This window comes from Onychostruthus taczanowskii, unplaced genomic scaffold (genome assembly GCF_017590055.1).
Source record: "Onychostruthus taczanowskii isolate IOZ18803 unplaced genomic scaffold, ASM1759005v1 scaffold19, whole genome shotgun sequence".
In the NCBI taxonomy this organism is placed as follows: Eukaryota; Metazoa; Chordata; class Aves; order Passeriformes; family Passeridae; genus Onychostruthus; species Onychostruthus taczanowskii.
This window is the reverse complement of record NW_024499128.1, coordinates 2,849,195-2,870,608: the sequence shown is the minus strand read 5'-3', so window position 1 is coordinate 2,870,608 and position 21,414 is coordinate 2,849,195. Positions and strand designations below refer to the sequence as shown.

Genomic DNA, 21,414 nt, shown 5'->3' with positions numbered 1-21,414 from the left:
CTGGCTCCACTTGATAGTTTTATCTGAGATCATGATGAGGTTGACCAGAGGGTGCCAGCTGGATTGCTCTGGGGAACCCTATTTATAGATAACACTTGAAAGGGCAAGTTCAAGGTGATGGCCCCTGGTGGGCTGTTTTTGTATTCCTTCAGGAGATCCCTATTCACACCTACCCCAGTACTTGCCAGGCAGGTTGGAAAGGCAGCAGATGAGTTTATTTATAGATAACACTTGAAAGGGCAAGTTCAAGGTGATGGCCCCTGGTGGGCTGTTTTTGTATTCCTTCAGGAGATCCCTATTCACACCTACCCCAGTACTTGCCAGGCAGGTTGGAAAGGCAGCAGATGAGAGCTCCTGGTGCTTTGTGCTTTCTCCAGCCTCCTGGCAGGAGCTCTGCTGCCATTTGCCCTGCAGCACAGACCCTGGACAGCTGACACGTACTTTGTGCTTTCTCCAGCCTCCTGGCAGGGGCTCTGCTGCCATCCTGCCCTGCAGCACAGGCCCTGGACAGCTGACACATGGCTGCACATTCTTCAGACCAAACCTTCATTTTTGTGGTCAGAGCAGTTTGGGTTTTTTTTCTCAGAGCAATGAGATTCTCAGTGCAGCAACAACAGATCACCACTTTTGTAGAGCCATCACCTGCTTGCCTCTGAGCACAGCACTTGTTACTTGACTCTGGGCATTTTGTTTCACAAAGAACATTGCAAAATCACTGGCAAGGATCACCTGAGGAATTATTTTTGTTTGCTGAAGGACTGGTTTTCAAAGGTAAAGGGGTAAACTAGGCATAGCATCTAAATAATCCCAAGGGCTTTGCATTGCTTTAAAAAACTCAGGAGATATTTTAAAGCATCAGCATCACTCCCATGAAATCCCCTGCGACACAGAGATGCCTCCACTGAGCCTAAACCACGAAGCAAAGCCACAGGCTTAAAAAAGAGAAAGGATTCCCCTCCATACCATTGCATCCGGGCTTTATTTGGGAACTCCGGGCACTTGGCTTTGTGTAGCTCTTAGTTATGCTGCACGTGGACCACTGTAAAAATGACTTTTTGAAGTGATCAAAGCCATCCATTGGCAACTACAGCCAATGCTGAACCAGGCCAGCAGGAATACAAACCTACCCAGTCTAAGCCCAGAGCTACTCCAGCTGAGGGCAATGAGAGTCCACAGGAAAATTCCCTTCACCTTCCAAGGCTCCTGTACCACCTCTTGCACATCACTTATTCCTTCTGATTTTCAGCATCTCCCACTGACCATCTGTGCATAATTTGGGCTCACTCAGGCATTGGAACACCTTCCAAAAATCTGAATTCCTGGAGATTTTAGGCTGAAACAGAATAAATAATCTGGGGTCTACTTTTCAGGTAATATCCCAGGTTTATGTAAAACAATTTCAAGAAGCCAACAGCCCAGTTGGTTCTTTTCTGAGACACTCTCCACTAAGTAGGAAGTTTTAACAGGTGTAAGTTCAGGGTTAGGATCTCTCAATAAGTCATAAAAGAAACGGATATAACAACACTTAGAGCCTTAAATGATTAGGTATCTAATCCTCAGTGTTCTGCCCTTTCCCATGTACCAAACCACATCAGAGTACAGACTAACAGAAATCCAACAGATTAATAATCCAACAGAATAAACAACGTTTCACTCCCCAGTTCACTGTATTAGTTGCCAACCTGCCAAAACATGCATGAGGAAGGGGCTTGGTCTTAATACAGAACTGCTGAGAAACTTTTAATTGGAATTCCAGCCCTTAGAAAATGGCATTTTTATGCCTTTATCAAAACCAGGGTCTGGCAGATGTTCTCCTTCCTTTGCAGGTGATGTTTCCATCAGGTGACACAAACTCAGCACACACCTGCACCTTCACAATCCAGCCAAACCCACCCAGTTCCTTCAAAGCTCATGAAATGTGCAAGATGGAGACAAGAAATCCACATAGTCAAATTTGGGATTGGTTTCTGCTTTGAAGGACTACCTGTACTTCAGGAGTTGCAGTTTTGATGACAACCTTTAAGTTTCCAGAGGAGCATGAGCCCTATAGGAAAGGAAAGTTCATCTGTTCTTGCCAGTGGTCAGTGTTTTGAGCAGCAGCTATGGCTTGGCAGCAAGGACAGCAGTGCCTTTTACCTCCTCACAGACAAAATTGTGTTGAGAAGGTCAGGACAGAGCAAATGTTTGACTAATTCAGGTGGAAAGTGAGCCTGGGAGGTTACCTGCTCCAATCTCTACCCAAAGCAGGTCCAAGAACAGGACGGAGTCTGCAGTATCTTCAGGGCTTGAAGCCCCACAACCTGCAGGCAATCCAAGATTATGTTAACTTGGAATAACCACCACAAATTACATAAAAGCACTTACCAGAAACATCTGGACCTTCAGACAGGCTGTGTTCAGGGAGAAGCTTCTTGGGTATGGTCACACATGGAGGAAGTCTTGGAATAACCACCACAAATTACATAAAAGCACTTACCAGAAACATCTGGACCTTCAGACAGGCTGTGTTCAGCACAGCTTCTTGGGTATGGTCATACATGGAGGAAGAAAACCAGATTCAGACAAGGCTCATGGGTCAGTCAGGAAATATCAAGTCAACCTGGAAACTTACTCTGAAGGAACTCTTATGTCTTGTGTTGAAGGGATTAAAGACCCAGTTACTGGGATTTAAACATGTTGAACCCATTTTTCTGGAAAATTTCTACACAGGACAGATGAACTGCTCATATTTTGGGGTATGCATCTAGGCCTAAGGAATTCTGAATTCTGGCAAGACTACTTCAGAAGCTGTTATAGAGCAAGCAGTTGCAGACAAATCAGGTTTTAATTAATAATCTCAGACTCCAAATGAGCTGCATCCCTGCACTGTCATCTGGAAGCACACAAGCCTCTGCAGCTCCAACACTCAGCGTATCTTCAGCAGATTCTGCTCTGAAAACCGCAATCACTTAAATCAAAGACTTCAAAATTCCTTTTAGCAGCAAGACAAGCATCTTCAGTGATTCACATTAAGGACAACAGTTTCTCCAGGGAGAGGAAAAAAGCCTGCCTACCCCATGGGAGATCGCAGATGCTCTTTCACAGGAAGTAATTTAAATGTAGACAGGAAAAAGAAAAAGAAAAAAAAAAAAAAAAAGAAAAAAAAAAAAACCAAACTGTTTCACTGAGTGAGCTTTTTCAGCAGAAAAGCTTAGACATAAAAGCAAAAATACAAATTATAATTCCCTCAGCAGAATAAACAGTAGGATTACTGGCAGGGCATTCAATGCAAGTCTCCAAAAGATGGTCCCCCTTCCCCCTCAGCTGAGAAGTTCATTCACCTCTAAGCACAAACCATGTATTTCTTTTTGTTGGAGCTTTCAGAGAGAATAGGAAAACAGGTGTTAGAGCACTCTTGTTGAAGACAGCATTAGTTATCTTCAGCTGTACTCTATGAAATAGATATAGCAATACCACTCTTGCAAACTTATGGTGAAGCTCTCTCCCCAGAGCTTTGAAATTTGAAATGTATTCAAAAAAGCACAGCAGGTGTTTTTTTTAAAAACAGCCACAAGACTGGCCTAAAGCATACCAAAGATGCACAGATTTTTGTGGTTTGAAAGTGATGCAGAGACTATAATCTTGCAGAGAGGTAATACTAAACACTATGAGTTATTAATTACATGAGATCAAGTAGTTACTCACTTTAACAGCAGAATTGGGTATTTTCTCCCCATCTTGATCTCACATACCCTATTCAAAGAATTCACTTCAAAAGAAGAGAGCTAGGTTTAAACAGCAATATAAAAATGGAAATGCCCAGGAAAAGAACAAACCTGGGCAGCACTGGCCTGTTCTGGCACAGGTACACAGGGCTGCATGGGCAGGAGCTGGACGTGGCCCCCCTCAGAACTCCAGCAGAAACAGAACAAGGTTCTGAGCATACCTACTTTAAATGCAAACATTTTGTATCCTCTGCTTTGATGTTTTGTAAAAAACACATAAGGTGTTCAAAGTACCATAAAAAAATTCCTGTGGCTTGAGTTTCAGAGCTGGAAAAGCATTGTGAGTTTTTCAAACATGTAACATTGTTACACCATGACAACAGCAACAGGGACCCCAGGATTCCCCTTCATGCCCAGGCTGCTGTTCTATATCAACCGAAGACAACTTCACCTTAAAATAAATCTGATAGAACAGTGAGATGTTACAAAGCATGATTTAGACTGGTCTTATATGTTGTTTTAACCAGCTGATCAATGCATTTAATACTGAATTCTAAGATTTTCCACAAGGCAGTGTCTGCCCAAAGGGCTCACAGCAGATTCCAATGAGCTCCTGGTACCTTGTGCACTCCCCCCTCACATCCCAGTGTGGCCAGTGAACAGTGCTGGTGTTCCACAGCCCCTGGTAACTGCTGGGACAGTCACATGGGAGGTGCTGCAATCTCACTAGCCCTGCCCAAAGGGCTCACAGCAGATTCCAATGAGCTCCTGGTACCTTGTGCACTCCCCCCTCACATCCCAGTGTGGCCAGTGAACAGTGCTGGTGTTCCACAGCCCCTGGTAACTGCTGGGACAGCAGCAATCTCACTAGCTACTGAGGAACATCTTTTACAAAAACCCCAGAGGCAGGTGATGCTTGCCTCCTGCACAGGAGGGACTCTGGTTGGTTTATTCACTACAGCCCGTGCGTGTTATCCTTTTGGGACAGTCTGAGAGGGAGGGGCCCAGCGGAGCAGGGCTGCAGAAAGCACCAGTGTTGACTCAGGGCTCTGAGGGAATTCCCCAGACTCCATCGGTCCCCAGGAGCCCCGTGCTCAGACAAGGAGGCTCTGGAAGGAGCACCCACGGGGCCCTGTGGCCACCACGCACAACCACACCAGCCCCAGCTGGGGCAGAGAACCCCACAGAACACACCAGGCATGCATTCCTCATCTCTGCCAAAGGATTACTTAGCTCTAGGCTAATAATTGAAAGATGCTGGGGTTTAGAAGCCATTTAAGAATCTTTCTAAATTCCTGTTGGAAGATTTTGGTGGCTAAGTAAGTGAAAAAATGTTAACATTAATTAAAAAGATACTTTTTATACATGAAAGCCTCTATGAAATAAAGCTTTCCTTCATAATGGAATTCTAAAACCTCCAGATAAAGCAAGTGGAAAATAGTTTGTAGGTTTAGGGACACCCACATGAAGCAGGAAATGCTGCTAATTAAAGCACCTGATTTCACTTAAGTCCAAAGAGTCTGTTGCAAAAGACTGGAAAGCTCTACTATTGAAGTCAACACCACTTAACTTCCTAAACTATGCCACTTAAATCTCTTTAAGATGCTTCTTTTAAGTATTAGTGATGTTGAAGACTGCAGAACATCTTGTCAGATGTAGTACAGCCCAATTTTCTGTACCATTAGTCCAAAGGAGACAGAACAGAACCCTGTGTGTAAGCTACACCAAAGAGCTACCAGCAAAGTGCATTCAAGGAAAGTCCTGATCTGCACAACCAAGGCAGCCTGTCAGCTCACACTAATCACACCTTGTCTGGCATTATTGGACTGTATTATTCAGAAACTTAAAAGAACTACGAAACAGCCTGATTAGTTGTATTTTTTTATTAGGTTTATTATGACTTAGAGTTTCTATTACTCCAGCTGGGTAAACCACATTTGAAAGTAAGTTTAACTGCAGGACTTCAATTTCAACCAAAATCATTTTTGCATGACTTTATTGTAATATAGATTTAAATTGAACATTTAAAACTTACTTCATTAATAAGCAAGCCAAGCTCAGTAGCTTCAGTGCAGGATGTACTTTATGTAACTGCCGCACATTCAGGTTAGATTGGATGTACATGGAGAAGAGACCAGTCAAAGGAGAAAGCAAAAGTAAGCACCATTTTTACCAAACTAAACAGCTCTCCAGTCAGTGTTCCTTACTGAAAATCAACTCACTTCTGGCTCCAGGCGCTACAGTTTGGATATAGCTGAAAGCTATTTCCAGAACATCTGTTTTCTACACTGGCACAAGAAATAGTCTTCAAAGCAACAGGTACTGGACTTCTTTTTATTTTTGTTTTTTCCAGAGACAACCCGTTCTCCTGTGTTTATCAGGTGAATACATGCATTTTTGATCACTCTGGCAGAGGTCAAAGAGCAAACAACAGTTGGGGCTAACTGAAAACAATCAAAAGTCGTCAAATATTTAAGGTACAAGCAAAAAAACATTAATGCAACCAGTTTAATATCAAAGTCTGCTTTCTTTCAAAGAAAAATGGCACAAATTAAATAAGAAGCCAGACAAATTTAGTTTTAGATGGTAATAGACTGAATTAATGCTTCAGAGCATTAACAAGATTTATTTCACTGCAAGAAAGGGGAGAAGTAATTTGAACAGGCTCTGTATTTGGGCTAGACCAGCAGCACTGCTACAGTTCAGTCCCTGCGTGCAGGACTGATACCAGTACGATGTCACCTTTACCACATCAAGAATAAAGAGTGTTAGAAGTTACAGAGCATAAGCATCTTATTTGTACAAGCCAGCTAAAAAATAAACAGAAGAGCTAAAGAACGGTTTTCATACCTGTCCTTTCTGTTCAGGACTCCACCTTTCTTTTAGAACATAAAAATCCCTCTGCCAATAGTCTAATAAATACTAATGCATATTCAGATACCATCTTCAAAATCTTTGCTGAAAATGCAGTCTCCAAAAGAAACTAGCTTTATGCAGTATTAACATCTTACATAAACTAAACCTTATGAATTGTAGTTAATAGCAGTAACTGAAATTAATGTATACTGAGTCTTCAAGTGATGTGCAAGTTCAGCTATGTAACACAGGTGGGGGTTGGAGCAGTTCTTAGCACTTTTCTTTGGACACTTCTGAGAGCTGTCCATGAACTAGAGCCTCTCACTACAGTACTGTGCAACTACTGACATCTTCAAGGGCTCTTCGGTGTAAAGAAATGTGATGGAAGCACCACAAGGCAAGGAAACCAGGCTCAAGTAGAGAGCCTTGAGTATCTCACACAGCACTGCTGTCCTGCCTTGACTACAGACATCGATGAGAGGGTAAAAAGGGCAAACCTACAGTGAAGTCTGCTTCAAACAGCAAAGATAATACAAAAGAGATCTGACTCTACAAGCACGTAAGCAAAAGTCTTGAAGAGCTGTGTATTAACATGGAGCTCAAGGTGCCTTAACTTCGCCAGAAACCACAATTTTTAGTACTGGGAATCTAGCATAGCTACATTTAATCCCAGGATCAGCCTATGCTTCCAGTTAAAGCATGCATACCACCTCTCTAAATACCCCTTTTCCCAACGTGCAGGGTTGGAGCTCTCCATTTTCTTATTCTTCCTGTGTTATCGCTTTCCAAGGCAGAGATTTAGAGGCCCTAAAGCCAGAGCTCTCCACCAAACACTTCCTCCCTCTACGTATAAAAATAGTCAGGACACTCTGAGACTGACATCTGTCCTTCCCCATTCAGAAACAGATTTGCAGCAGATCAGTCTTGATCTCTAGTTCAGTTTTAGACTATGCTTAAGTTACGGCAGCCAGAGTTCAATCCTATGAATGTAAGCTAAACACAAAAAGAAAGCCATTTATCCTTTTTAATTCATGCTTATAGCATGTTTATCCAGAGTTTTATAAACAACTTCCAGTTTTAAATTATTTTCTTAGCACTTCACAGAACCTGCATGTCACTCCCTCCTGAAGGGGACAGCATCACAGAATCTTGTTTAAGTTAGTCCAAGTTTCCACATGTGACCAGAAGTCTTACTTGTTAGAACACACCCCTTTTCCAACTATTCCCCACATTCCCTCTTCTCCCACCCCTCCCCAGCAATGGGCAATTACTTCACAAGAAATGTAAAATAGGATATGGGTGTACACAAAACCTACCCTTCACTAATACTGAACAGAAAAGCCTATTTTCCAATTACAGGACATTTTTCTCTAAATTTAGGTCAGCACTGGTGCAGTCTGCACTGTGTATGATTACCACAAGGATAATACCAATAAGTACATATATTTTCTCAAACTGATTTAAAAGCCTATGAAGTTAATTGGGGAAAAGTTTAATATTGCTACTTCAGAGCACTAGAACACACAAAGTGAATCCAATAAAGATCCTTGTATTGATTCAATATTAAGTATTAATTGCATGACCATCATAGCACCTCTTTACATTATCACACAATCACCAGAATTATCAACTGCTTTTTAAAACTAAAAAGGGTACAGTCCAATATTTATAACTTGCACACTGTTACTGTACAGAAACTAGGTGCATGGTACAGTGCTGCAAAAATGGAAGCCTGCAGTTTTGACAAAGATGCCAAGTCATGTTGTAGACAATTTCAGTCAAACTGGCAATACTGTTTAAGCAAATACTCAAAGCAGGAAATAAAGGACAAAAAAAAAATTCTATAGCCAAATAAACATCTGAAATTTCCTTTCCCTTTAATAATACAAGTAAGGTCACTTTTAGCCTTGGAACAGATACATGTTCACCTATGATGATCTTGCTAACTACTACACAATATCTGATGTCCTCTGCTAAGAATATAGTTTAAGAAAGCCGCAGTTACAAGAGGCATCTAATGTAATTTCTAAAATTTCCTTTATGGCATTTATTGAATTCTTTGTCTTAAACAGTGAATATGGAAAGATGGCCTCATGTTTCCTTTTCAATAGTACTCTGAGGATCAAGTGGCTTTCAAGCAGCATGGTGGGTTTGAAATTTTTGCAGTTTAGATCATTCTGTTGCGTTTATGAGTTGGTGAGTCTGTAATGACATCGCCACACTGGGCTGAGGTACGCTTTCTAGTTCCACCATTGTCCAAGTGGAGTGCCATTTCTTCTGATATGAAAGTGTTCAAATCAACATCATGGAGTCCATTTCTCCTTCGACTAGCATTGGAGCCACTGCTCACGTGAGTAGGCGAGCCTGGGGTACTCGAGCGAACACTTATACTAGCCATTGCACCACTAAGACCTGGGGAGAGAGAGAAAAAGGGCTTCAGTCAGACAGCACAGAAAGTTCAGTTCCCACGTGTGCCACACAGGATCACACTCAGCCCAATTCCACAGAGATCTTAAAGACCCTTCATCCTGCTATTTGTACCACTCCAGTCCAGAGCACACCTTCTCAGCTCTCAGGCTGTGTAATAATCCAGTAACTACCAGAACTGCTTTTTATGACGTTAAAAGTGAGCTTATACACCAGGATGTAACAGCACACTCTGGCAAACATAGGTATGACATGCTATTCAAAACAGGGACATACGCAAGAGCAGATCATTTCAATTTAAAGGCTTCACACTGGAAGAAGAGTTACACAGCCCTGCCAAGAACTTTCGAGTTGAACTGAGCTGGCCTTGTGCCAACATCACCACCCTGCTCCCTTTCACTCCCTGAAGGAAACTGCAGTATGGCAGCAGGTCTCAGAGAGGTGTACACCACAGCTAGTTCATAAATACAAGCTTTTATTTCATGGCTAACACTAACAGCCAACACAACAGTATTACTAAATTCAGAAATGCACTTAAAGAACAAGCAATGAAAAACATATGACAATCACCCAACATTTGTTATCAACAGATCTGATGCAAATCACTGTCAAAGGTACCCTGAAAGTACTTTGGTTTGTATTCAGATTAATAATATTTGACTCAAATTGAACTTTATTTCTTGTAGAAACAAGGCCGTAAAAAGACAATCATGAACTTTCATACTAATTTAACCTCTGCCTTCTGTAACATTACAATTTTACAAAAGTGGGACATTCTAAAACACAAGTTTAGTAAGGACTAATACACGGAAGTCTAACTACTCTTCTCAATTTCCAATTCAGGCTGTATTTGGAAATAAACAGGAGCTCAGAGATAAGGCAAACATCTTTACTATCATAACTTTTTCAAATCTGAGTATTAGTAGAAGAGTACAGAAACATCTGTTGGCCCTAGGAAAGATAAAGATAGATCTGCATGTTTTCCATCAGTAAGAACAAGAAAATGTGGAACTGTCCAGGAAGATTCCTCTCTCAGTAACCTTCAAAATCTTAGAGCTCTCTTCTCCAGTCTCAAATATGCTACAACTCTGTCCAGCCATCATAAACCTTGTGTGTGCATTAATTCACATCTCCACGTACTGTCAAATGTGCAGCCAAAAAGCACTGATTGACAAGTCAAGCCAAACAAAGCCCAATCCATCAGCTGCTGGCAGGCCAAATAGGCAACTTCAGAGGCTCTGGGAAGAAAGGACTGACAGAACTACAACATCAGTCACCAGAAACCTCAGTTAGAATGTGAAGTCTAAAAGTCATCTGCAGCAATGGCAGGTTGATACACAAGTCAGGATGGAGCAGCCCAACCAACTTCACTCTATTGAACATTACTGAATGAACATTTAAAGCTTCCAACTTGTAACAGCACAGGAAATACTGCACACAGATCTGGCATTACACAACAACCATCAGACACAGCCACTAATCAGTGATTCTTTCTTAGGGCTTTTGCTTACAGCTCCAAATGGTGCTCAAACAGGGTCCAGAAGCATGTTCTGAACTCCAAGAGCACCCTGCAGATTTCATTAATAGCCAAATCATTGTTCATGCACAACGGCAGAAAATATTTAAACAGAAGAAGCTGTTTTAGTGTAAAGGTAACTCAGAAATTAAGTTTGTGACAGTATTCTCAGGATTAAGGTCAAGTTTAAATTCAAAACCATTAGGAAAAGAATTTCCCATGCATCTACCAAAGAAAGTAATGCAGCTAAACTTGACGACAAATGTATGAGAAAAAGCCAATTCAGATATACCATATCTTGGATAAACTACTAACACACACAATCTCGGCAGGTAACAAATCACAATTCGAAGACATCAGTAGTTTAATTTCAACTGGTATGACATACATCAGAAAAAAACATGAATTCATCCTGTACATGTAAATTGGAAAGAGTCTGACAGCATACAGGTGACATTTTTTCAAATCCAAATTGATTGTAGACATTTCCCCCCACACCCCTATTCCAAGCAAAACTGCTGTGACCACACAAGTTCAGTATCATTACTTACACTTAAGAGTCCACAATTTACATCACTTATCAGTCATTTACTGTTATACAACTCATACCAAAAGAGCAACATAGTAATTCAGTTTTATCATGACACCTTTTTACTACATCTAGTGCCCAAGTAAGGGAAGACAAATTACTCTAAACAAAACCCCAAAACTGACCTCTGATGTCAAAAGACATTTTTTTGGCACCACTCAACAACTATGCTTTAAGTGGAGCCTTTTCAAGTAACAAGCACTCTTTAGTTGATACAGTTAAAAGATGCATCCATGACACACTGCAGCATATACAAAACCAGACTGCCAAAGTTTATAAGCAATGCCTAAAGCAGTCACTGACTTTCCAGTATTAAGGGAATGCTGAATCACTGTACATTTAAATACACAAACAACCTTCAGGAGGTAATTAGAAGTTAAAATCTTCAAGCCAACTTAGTGTCTAAGGCAGGAGAGTAGCTTTGAATTAATTCCTACAGATCAGAATACAAGGATATTGCATCACAGCATGGGCTTTGAGCTACAGGTTAATTTTGCATCTCACACAGGTATTTAGTACCAGTAAGAGTCATGGCTGGGTACACTGACAGACTGACAGCCTCAGCTCCTGGCAGTTAACCAGATTACACAGCACTGCCCATCCATCCAGAAGGGCAAAACTGCCAAATGAAACAACTCAGATCACAGCTTGGATTGGCACATTAGGATTGGCTAATTGAGCTAACATGGAAAAGTCAAAGCAAACTCAAGGCATACATTCAATTATCAAGATGCCACTACATGGAACCAACACCTCTGAGAACAATCTGCAATGCTCAAAAAAAACCTACTTTTGGTCAACAGGGAAAAGAGTCAAGTTTTAAACTGGGAAGCTGTGGCAAGGCAGAGGAAATCTCAGAAAAACCATTCACTGAGTTATTCTGAGTTTAAGCTTTCAGCAGACTCAAAGCTCTTCCCAAAGCATTTAAAGCAACAACTGACACTAGGAAGTGGTAAGATGACATGACTGCCAGCTAACACCATTTCCCAACCTCAAATTTCTATACTGTGATTAATATGGCCTTAACCACAGGCACACCAGTTTTGTCCATTCAACAGGACAGAGATCCAAACAGCTGCTAGAGTGGCTTCACTTTTCCCACAATCTCACAACCATCTCTAAAGTTGCCCACTCCTTTCTACCAGGGACATCTCCTTTATTCTTACAGGCCTTTAAGAAGGCCCACATGGCTCTGACCCCCTTTTGAATTAGAAAGGTTTGAAGTAGAAGGCATATCTCAAACATTTTGCAGTACCTAGTACATTTTCTTTCCTGTCATATCTTTCATCAACAAAATTACATTTCACAGACAATGTTTTTATAAAGAGTTATAGTCTTAAAGGTCTTACAGTACTATTAGAAGGAGCTGTGATCAAGACTAGCCAATTTATAACTAAGTGCACTCCAAAACCATCAAGATATTAGAATGCTTGACTGAAAATATGTTTAATGGATTACAAAATACTTTAAACTGTCAACTCAAAATTAGCAAGTTTATCACCACTGGCCTAACAAACTGTAAATGCTGTTTCATCTGCCCTACAATCATGCCCATGTAAAACTTATTCAGGTTGCTATCACAGCATAATATACTGGGTAGCTACTGTTCCACATAGTACTAACTATTGTTTCTACAAGTTTTAATAAGGAAGTATCAAAAGGAACATTCATGCTTAGGTAGTGTGACTAAAGCAGGAATTAGTTACTAACCCCAGATAAATACAAAATGGCATGCAGAGAGATCCTTGCCACTCTTCTGTCATATTCACCCTTTCATAACACTGGCTCATAGAGCAAGTTTTAGTAGCACATAGCAATACACAATTCCATCACAGCTATATATACATACAACCTTTACATTAAACTGTGTCAGACCAATCTGAACTCTGTTCTCCCATCCCCTCTTTTACCAGCTGCTGCTTCTCCACTCTGCTAAGTGCTCCTGTTTTAAACTGCACTTTAATATTCTGAGAAGCAAATATGAAGACCTAGTGGAAATTCAGGCTCTTAAGGGGCCAGGTCACACACTTCTATCTGCAAGTGCTCTCCCTACCCCACAGAGACCAAATCACATGAATTATACACATCAACATTAAACCTAAGGAGGAAAAGAACTAAAGTTCTCTCACTGTACTGTTGCCCTATTTTTTTTCCCAAATTCACCTAATTTTTAAATAAGAATGCTCAAGTCAAATGCATTTCAACATTACCTTTCCAAGCTTGCTTCTTGCCCCTCCTCAAATCACAGCATTTTCTCCCACTATACTGGGAGGAGTGTGTGAAACATGGAGCACATGCCACAGTGAAGGACACAGGCTGGGCACCAGACTCAGTACTCCAGCTACAGCCAGGCACAACGTGGCCGAGCACGTGGCAGTGTTTGGGAATCTTGCACTGTTAGCTCAGATTGATGTAATTCTGTCACTTGAAACTCATCTCTTACAGAACTGGAAATGTCAATACACATCCAGAGAGTAGGTGAAGATACATCCATACTTTCCCTAGATGCAATGACATTTCAGAGATTAATGGAAGGTAAAAACCCAATTCAGTAATTGAGATGTTGGACAATAAAGGTATTATCTTCTACTACCACATCTTAAAACACCAAGCATTAGACTGAGGTTTCATTAAAGTTTCAGAAAACTGCTCTGGCACTGCAGAATAAAACATCATGTATTACCCTGAGATAACTACTCAGCTTTTCTAAGAGGCTTGAACTTCTTTTCAAATATTCACAGTTCAAGTCACCAGCCATGCTTTATTTCAAAGGTTACCCATCAGCATGCTAACAGTGAAAAGATGATAATAAGGGAAAATATGTTGTTTACCAAAGTTTACTCTCCCAAGATTAAGGTTCCAAAGTCTCATTCTCACTATGCAACACTAAAGATTTCAGTAACAACTACAGAGCATAGGTGCCATGGAGTTAAAAGAAAAGGGAGATCACATCTTAAACATTCTCATGCCTAATTTTCTGCCATGATAATTTTGCTTTTAGCTACTATAACAGGTTCTTCTCTGCTGTTCTGCTCTCAAGCTTTCTTGTAGTAAAAGACTTGATAATGAGTATCACAAGACTAAATTCTGGGGTCAATATCCTGTCCAAAAAACTGACAACCATCTTGCAGAGATAAAATACAGGTCAGAGGTTACAGGGCTGGAGACAAAAAATCAGTTTTAAGATATTTGTTTTCAGATGAAGCATAAAGTTTAAAGATTGTACTGATGCCTAAAGGATGCTAATCTCTGATGTTTTAGTCTAGGGCATACACCTAGAATTGTGTTTGCTGTTCCAGGAAATACTGAATTATTAGCTATTTCATTACCACTGCTTCTGTCAAAATCTTCAGATGTGTTTATGATGCATTTAGGGGTTACATGATGAAAAGAGAGGTATTTTCCACCATCAAAGGCAAGGATGAGCAATCTATAATGCCATGATCTTTAGACATATAATAGTACCTATTTCTGAGAAGTCAATACCCCAGCTCTGCTTCCACGGAGCTTTACTTGGTGCCATAGGCTGGTCAAACCTATCCCTGCTTCACTGTAAGAGGTCTTGCTGCAAGCAGCAAAGTTTTAGCATTATTCCTCAAATCTAATTCAACCCATCCACATGATTAATAAAGAAATACTCTATTCCCATCAGGAAGCCAACCAGCACAAAATAGCCTCCCACCCTCACATGTCAGCTGGAAACTCTTCTCAAAACCTCTGTGCCTGGACTGCTTCTCAGTATCATCAGGTTCTCACATTCCCTCATGATACTTAGGAGCAGCACTTTCAAACCATGTGCCAAAAATTACAGTAAGCACAGGCCTAATGAGGACAATTTACACACACCTGAAGATCCTTGGCAGGTTTCAAAATCAAAACATAGTTTTGAGAAGCCCTACAATAAATAGGAAATGAGTTCATGAGATTGCTTAATCACAACTTCCTTAAAGAAAAAAAAAGGGGGGGATAAGCTGGAGTAATGTAAACATTGTAGGCAATAAACTAAAAACAGTTATGAGGCCCAATACAAGCCCAGTCACTAAAGGATTAGCACAAAAGCATTTGTGTTAATTTCCAGATTGAAACTGATATGAGGAGAACCTAATCCAGAAGGTGACTGACATGTAATCTTGTCAACCAGCTGATGAAGGGGAGAAGTACATTCTGAGCCCCTGCAATGCCACTACAGAGGACAGAACTTCCTCATGACCCTGCATTACATTATGAAATATGGGGAACTTTATATATCATTGTTCAGATCCTCATGCTATAGAAAAGTGACTTCATAAACCACCTCGGTACAAAGCAGATGCTAGGAAATGATACATGGACACAAAAAGAGCCATATTACCAATAAAAATGCCTCTGAGTTTACTCAGAGAGCTTACTGTGCTGAAGTGAGCCTACCTAAGCTTCCTCTCACCTGAGACTGAGCCTTTACAGTTAAATCCAACTCCACAGATTCAACTATATTTTCAGAAAAGCATTTTTATGAGGGTGCTTACCAAAGTGAGAGCCAGCTTCTGCAGCTGTTCTCATGAAATTAATTTTATCTACACTGAGTAAGCAACAGTGGTGCACAGAATTCCCTAGCCTCCTTCCAGTATGAGACAGGAAACTGCCAAAACCAACATGACTGAGTGGGGAAGCATGTTTGGTTTAAATGGCTGTCACCTAGACAGTAACAGTGTCTGGACTGGGCATCTTTAAAAACCACCACAGCACAGAAGCCAAGACTGCATTTTCAAGAATTCATGCTTCTAATTAACCCATCAATTCTACCTCCCCACAGAGAATATCCAGTCAGTAAAAATTTCATTTAGATTGTACTTTTAGATAGCTTAATTTTCATTTTTAGAATGGTCTAGAGCTCAAGATATCTGCTACCCTTTTGAATTTTAGAAGGCACAAAACCCAGAGGTGAACTGCCTCATCTCACCTCAAGAGCAATTTAAAGCACATCTATCACTTGCTGAATCATAATCCAATACAGAAAAAACTACTCAATATTCATGTCTGAAAAGAGATACACCCAACATTGCTGGTGATGGCAAGGAAGGCAATTCAGTATGACACTGGAAGACATGTAAATCTGAAAGTGAACTAGACAGAACAAAGTTCTGAATAGGACTCAATTATTTCAAAAATGTGTAACTGAAACACCCTTTCCAGGGTACTTTAAGTAAAATGCTGAACTGCATTATTCAGTACCTAAAAAAGGTTCTAGAAAGCTAGAGACAGAAGCCTCAGACATCGAATTCCCTCCCTAAGCCCCCAAAAATTTGCTAGCAGTCAAATCTTAATATTTAACTAGTTGCTAGCATAGCATTGCCATTTCCCAAGAATTCTGTTTACTTTAGCCTTGGTATAAATGCCAAGTCTCTTCATGCTTCAAAAACACTACCAAGACTTGATACTTAACTGTTGAGCTCACAGCTGTGCAATATTACAGACCCAAATTTCATTTTTATTCAGTACCCTTTCTTCATTCAAAATACTCAACTATATAAATTTTCAGCAGCAAACACATGCCTTATACATGCAAAAGCTCCCTTAAAGAATGAAGGGGATACCTTCAGCTGGAACACCAGGCACATGACACATTATGATATGCCAAACACACTTTAGGAACCCCCACCCAATTTTAACCAAGTAGTATTGAAAAAGTGACTGTTACCATGCAGAGCTATGGCTTCACGGAAGGGTTGCAAATCAGTCTCTACAGATGAGCTAGTTTCTGTTGAAGTAGCTCGGTTAGGGGATACTACAGTCAGTCTTGGGGGAGCTCTAGAATTTCTTGGAGGAGGGACTTTTCCACAAAGGAAGCTGATTAAGTCTTCTCTTCGAATAGTTCTTCTGCGTTTTTTAACCCAGGCTAACACATCCTTATTCCGACGCTGATAGCCAATCTGAATTCCTAAATCAAAGCTTCGCTGGTGGGCATCCACACTCTCTGCAAGAGGACAGAAAAAAAGTTCTCTTAGTGTTACACAGCAATGTACAGCATGGCACAGCACTGATGTGGCCTCCTGCCAACCATGGGAAAGAAGAAGTGTCTACATCTTCTACAGGTTACACCGTAAGGCAGCACCAAGGCAGCTGCAGCAGCAAAGAGGAGTTCCATTAAACCTGAAGAGAGTATTAGCCAAAACATTCCATCCTCTTTACACCTCAGACAGCAGCAACTCCAGCACCACTTAAACAGCATTTACTGTACTTCAGGTCAACACACAGCACTGTTTATTTACATTAAAAACATACTTAGTGCTTGTCAGACTGAGGAAGACACTTAAATCAATGGACAACAGACTTAGACACACAAAGTGCATCCGTACAGCCAGGAAGCCCCAACATAAGAAAGGAAAAACTCTTCTTCATTCTGACAGGTAAGAAACTGCCAGAAAACTCAGGATTTCTTTCAAGTTCTTCTATTTTCAGCTGGATTTCAATTGCAGAGGCAATTCACATGCCACAGTTTTGAAACTAGTTAGAACACAAGTGTCCCCAATGTCTTTCAATTAGCCAACATACCATTTACAAAGGCTAAGAAAGTTTCCTTCCCCATTTAGGATCCCATGGCAATTCTGATATACCAAAGTTTTAAACACACAATTTACAATAAAACCTACTACAAAATTCAATTTCACTCTCTGTTAATGTAACTAATCACCTGTGCACATCAGTTATGACTGTGTCTCCAATGTATTAAGTTGCTTTCAAACTTCGGGAAGTGTATTTCTGGCTACCAGTTTGAATAAATTTCAAACCACAGTAACAGGTGGGACAAATCCTGTTCACTACACAATTATGCTCATCTTGTTTGTCACAGATCTGCTGTCCGAGCTTTAACAACACCTATTTCAGTTTCATGTAAAGTTTCATACTGTTATGTTGCTCTTGCTCCTTAAAAAACATGAAAATATCCACTACAATTTTGTTTACTTGAATTCCATAAAATTTTTTCCATGTGGCAAAGCTGATTTAAACGGCATTTTATATTCTTGTTTTACTAATGAAGCCCAAGGCAAAAGCCAGAACATAAAGGTATTTCTTTAGGAACAGCTCTCCCAAAATATTGGTTTATAAACAATGACATACACATGTAATGTAACTTTGTCACACTCCAGAACCCAGAAAGTACAACAGTTAAATGTTATTCTTGGACTTGTATTCTAAGACACCACTGCACAGACCACGAAAGACAGCACTGAGATCTACACTGCCAAAGAGCAGCACTTCAAACCTAACACAACAGACCAAAACCACCTCAAACAGAGCTGAGTCAAATCTTGGAGCTTTTGGAATATAAACTAAACAAGTACACAAAGTACACTTAACCTGTTATTTGTATCTACTCTAGGAGTATTCTGCCTGCACTACTGTGCAATCTGAAGGCTACATTTACAAATGCTAATTCCTCTGAAAGCAATGGTACCATGAGAGATTACTCCTCCTGCCATTTTATACTGCACAGCAGCCCACACTCCAATGCACTGGCAGCAAAAGCTGCCCAAACATTCTGGAGCCAACTTGGAAACTGAAAATACTCCTTTAATCACTTCCTGAAATACCAGGAGTGTCCTTCTGAGGCTTGGAGGCCGACTTTACGTCAATACCCTGCTTTCTTTGTGTATGAGAATGCTTTACAAAGCGCTAACTGTGAACTAGGTGTGAGGTCAAACACTGACTGCTGATGCAGCCCAGAGAAGTTTCAAGCATCATTACCCCGGGTACATTAGATTTTTATTGTAAAAGCCACAACTACTTTGTTTACAAAGTTAAGCTGGCAAAACCTAAGCAGTCAAGTCGCATGTATTCTGAAATTACTAAGTCAAAATCAACATTAGAAAATAATCAGGGTTTTTTTTTAAATAAAAACAAGGTAAACTGTAGGCTCAGAAGTCTTATTCTAACATACACCTAAAACTTTCCAGTGGCCGTAAGTTCTAAATCTTACATTACAAGCCATGCCTCACTTTTTTAGTGCAATCAAGATAATGAAGTGCCTTGAATGCTGAATGCAGTCTCTTGTCACCAGCACTAGAAATTCAGGACATAAGACCATCAGTGTGGTGTGATATTAAACTTCTAATCTATATTCAGAAGAAATGCTGACATTCAAGACATCATGGCATTCTCATTATGCACCATTCCTCGGGTTGTTCTTGTTAAAAAGACGATGCCTCAAAAATCCAAGTATTTATCAGATCAGAAAGCAGCTGACAAGGCAAGAGGCAGTTTGTGGTGTTCAGTTCACCACACCAAGTATTCTTCCAGTATTTTGACAGAGTCCTCCAAAACAAACAGTACTGAGAATGTGAAAAACAGGAGGTTTTTTTTAAGAGCCATGTTCACCACTAGGGAAAGCAAGCTCACAGTAAGAGACTCCAACTTGTCAGATTTGACAGTGTGTTCAGCTGGTTCTACCATGTTATCACCAAATTTCTACTGACCTGCAAGTTAACTGAAAACTGAAAGATGGCATTCCTGAGTAACTCAGGTACTTTAGGATCTGTTTGAAGAAAACATTTGTTTCAGGTGCTGGTTTTTGAAGTATTACATTATACCTGACCAAAGTCAGCCTCCAATTTAAAGTCTAGTTTCCCTGATCACTACTCATCAGTTAATCACATCATTGCCAACAAAAAGGCTCATTTTGCCTAGAGCACAAGTAATCTAACATTTTAACCAGAAATAAACAGCCTAAGTCTTCACACTAAAGATTCTGTAAGGGAGAGCCATGCCATTTGTAAAGACAGACTGTAATTATTCCAGACAATTTATTAACACTACCTGCTGCTACCCTAGCACCATTCTCAAATGACTGTTGTCCCCAGACATGTTCTAGTGACCCACAGCCTCAGGCCAGCACCTTCCTGCTCTGAGGTGCTGCCCCTTCACACGACCTGACATACACACAACATTCAAATGCACCTTCTGCAGGAGGCAAGACTCTGGCAGTGAGGGTTGTGCAGCTACACCTCCTCCTCACTCTGTCCACATCTGTCAGAAACCTGATCACCCATCACAAACACTCAAGTTCAACTGCTTAAAGCAAATCCAAAATGACAAAACTGGAGGCAAATGAAGGAGCATAGGGGTAGAACTATAGATAATGCTGTACAGATGAAGGGGGGAAAAAAATCAAACTATAAGCCAGAAAAACAAACATCTGGAATTTTAAAGCACTTCCCTTCCTTGGAATGGAAGGCAGTAACAATGGGAATCGCAATGTGTCAATTTCAGCCTTCACTGATATGTATCATTTTAGCACAACCTTTTAAATAAAGTAAAAACCACTGAATGATCCTTCTGCAGACAAGAATTCCTGGGACAACCCAAAGAACTGCAGAGTTCAGAAACAACCAGTAAACCAGCACTACAGCACAGCCACATGCAAACCACACTCCTATCCAAGTTCTGGCTAATGCTGCCTTCTTGCAGCCATGCTGAACACAGACATAATGACATTTTAGTGCTTAAAATAAACTGTGAAGCTTACTTAAGAAGCCTCAGTGCCACAAGAAGATAAAACTTTCTGTCACATAACATCTATGCAGAATTTTATGAACACTAAACCCAACTTCGCTGCACCACAAAACAGAAGGCATTATACTGACACCCCAACATCTAATGCACCATGAAATATAAACAATGTGGGGAATTTCAGTACTGCTTAATAAACCATGGAACGCCTCCCTTCAATTCACAAGAAACAGACACCTGTTAAAGATACCTTTTTTCAAGGGTCTCAAAGTAAAACAGATTTTAAGTTTATGATTCATTGACATGAGGCAACAGAAAAGATTCAGCTACTGTCAGCTAAAGTGGACCAGGGAAAACCTGCAAGATTCAGGAAGCAGTCTCGGGTTAGATTTTATCAGGGTGAATAAGAGACATTAACAGGCCCTACTTATGAGTAAGCCGGGGCAGGAGGCAGAGTGGGGCCCGGCTCGGCGGAGAGGGCTGCCGGGGCAGCGGGGGGGCAGCCCCTTACCTTTGTAGAGGTTGGTGACCGCAGTGGCGGCGTTCTGGAAGGGGACCCAGAGGGAGAGCCCCGGCTGCTGGCACACCCGGTCTGCAGGGAGGGAAGGACACACGCTGTTTATTTTGGAGTCACCCGCTCCGAACGGCCATGTTAGGTTTCGCCATTTTGTTCCACCTTCCGGAGGCAGCTCCGGATCGGGGCCGAGCGGGGCGGGCGGGCAGCGGCCCGGCCGGGGCAGCGGGCGCGGTGCCCCCAGCGCGGCGGGGAGCGCCCGGCCGCCCCCGCCCCGGCCCCGCCGCACAATGAGCCCCGCCCCGCTTCGCCATTTTGTCGG

General features: G+C 41.1%; 1 protein-coding gene across 2 annotated transcripts in view; it reads right to left on the bottom strand.

The window, feature by feature from the left end:
* Positions 1–5,572: 5,572 nt before the first annotated feature.
* The window catches only part of CUNH16orf72 (chromosome unknown C16orf72 homolog), a 16,601-nt gene continuing 759 nt past the window's right edge, over positions 5,573–21,414 (bottom strand). The window contains exons 2-4 of one of the 2 annotated variants that reach the window (XM_041401429.1): positions 21,090–21,170; positions 16,770–17,045; positions 5,573–8,972 (exon numbers count right to left, since the gene is read on the bottom strand). In XM_041401429.1, the coding sequence (XP_041257363.1) occupies positions 8,728–8,972; positions 16,770–17,045; positions 21,090–21,170 (602 nt within the window). In that variant the 3' untranslated portion in view covers positions 5,573–8,727. The remainder of the gene's footprint in view (positions 8,973–16,769; positions 17,046–21,089; positions 21,171–21,414) is intronic. The other variant, XM_041401430.1, reaches the window with a different exon arrangement.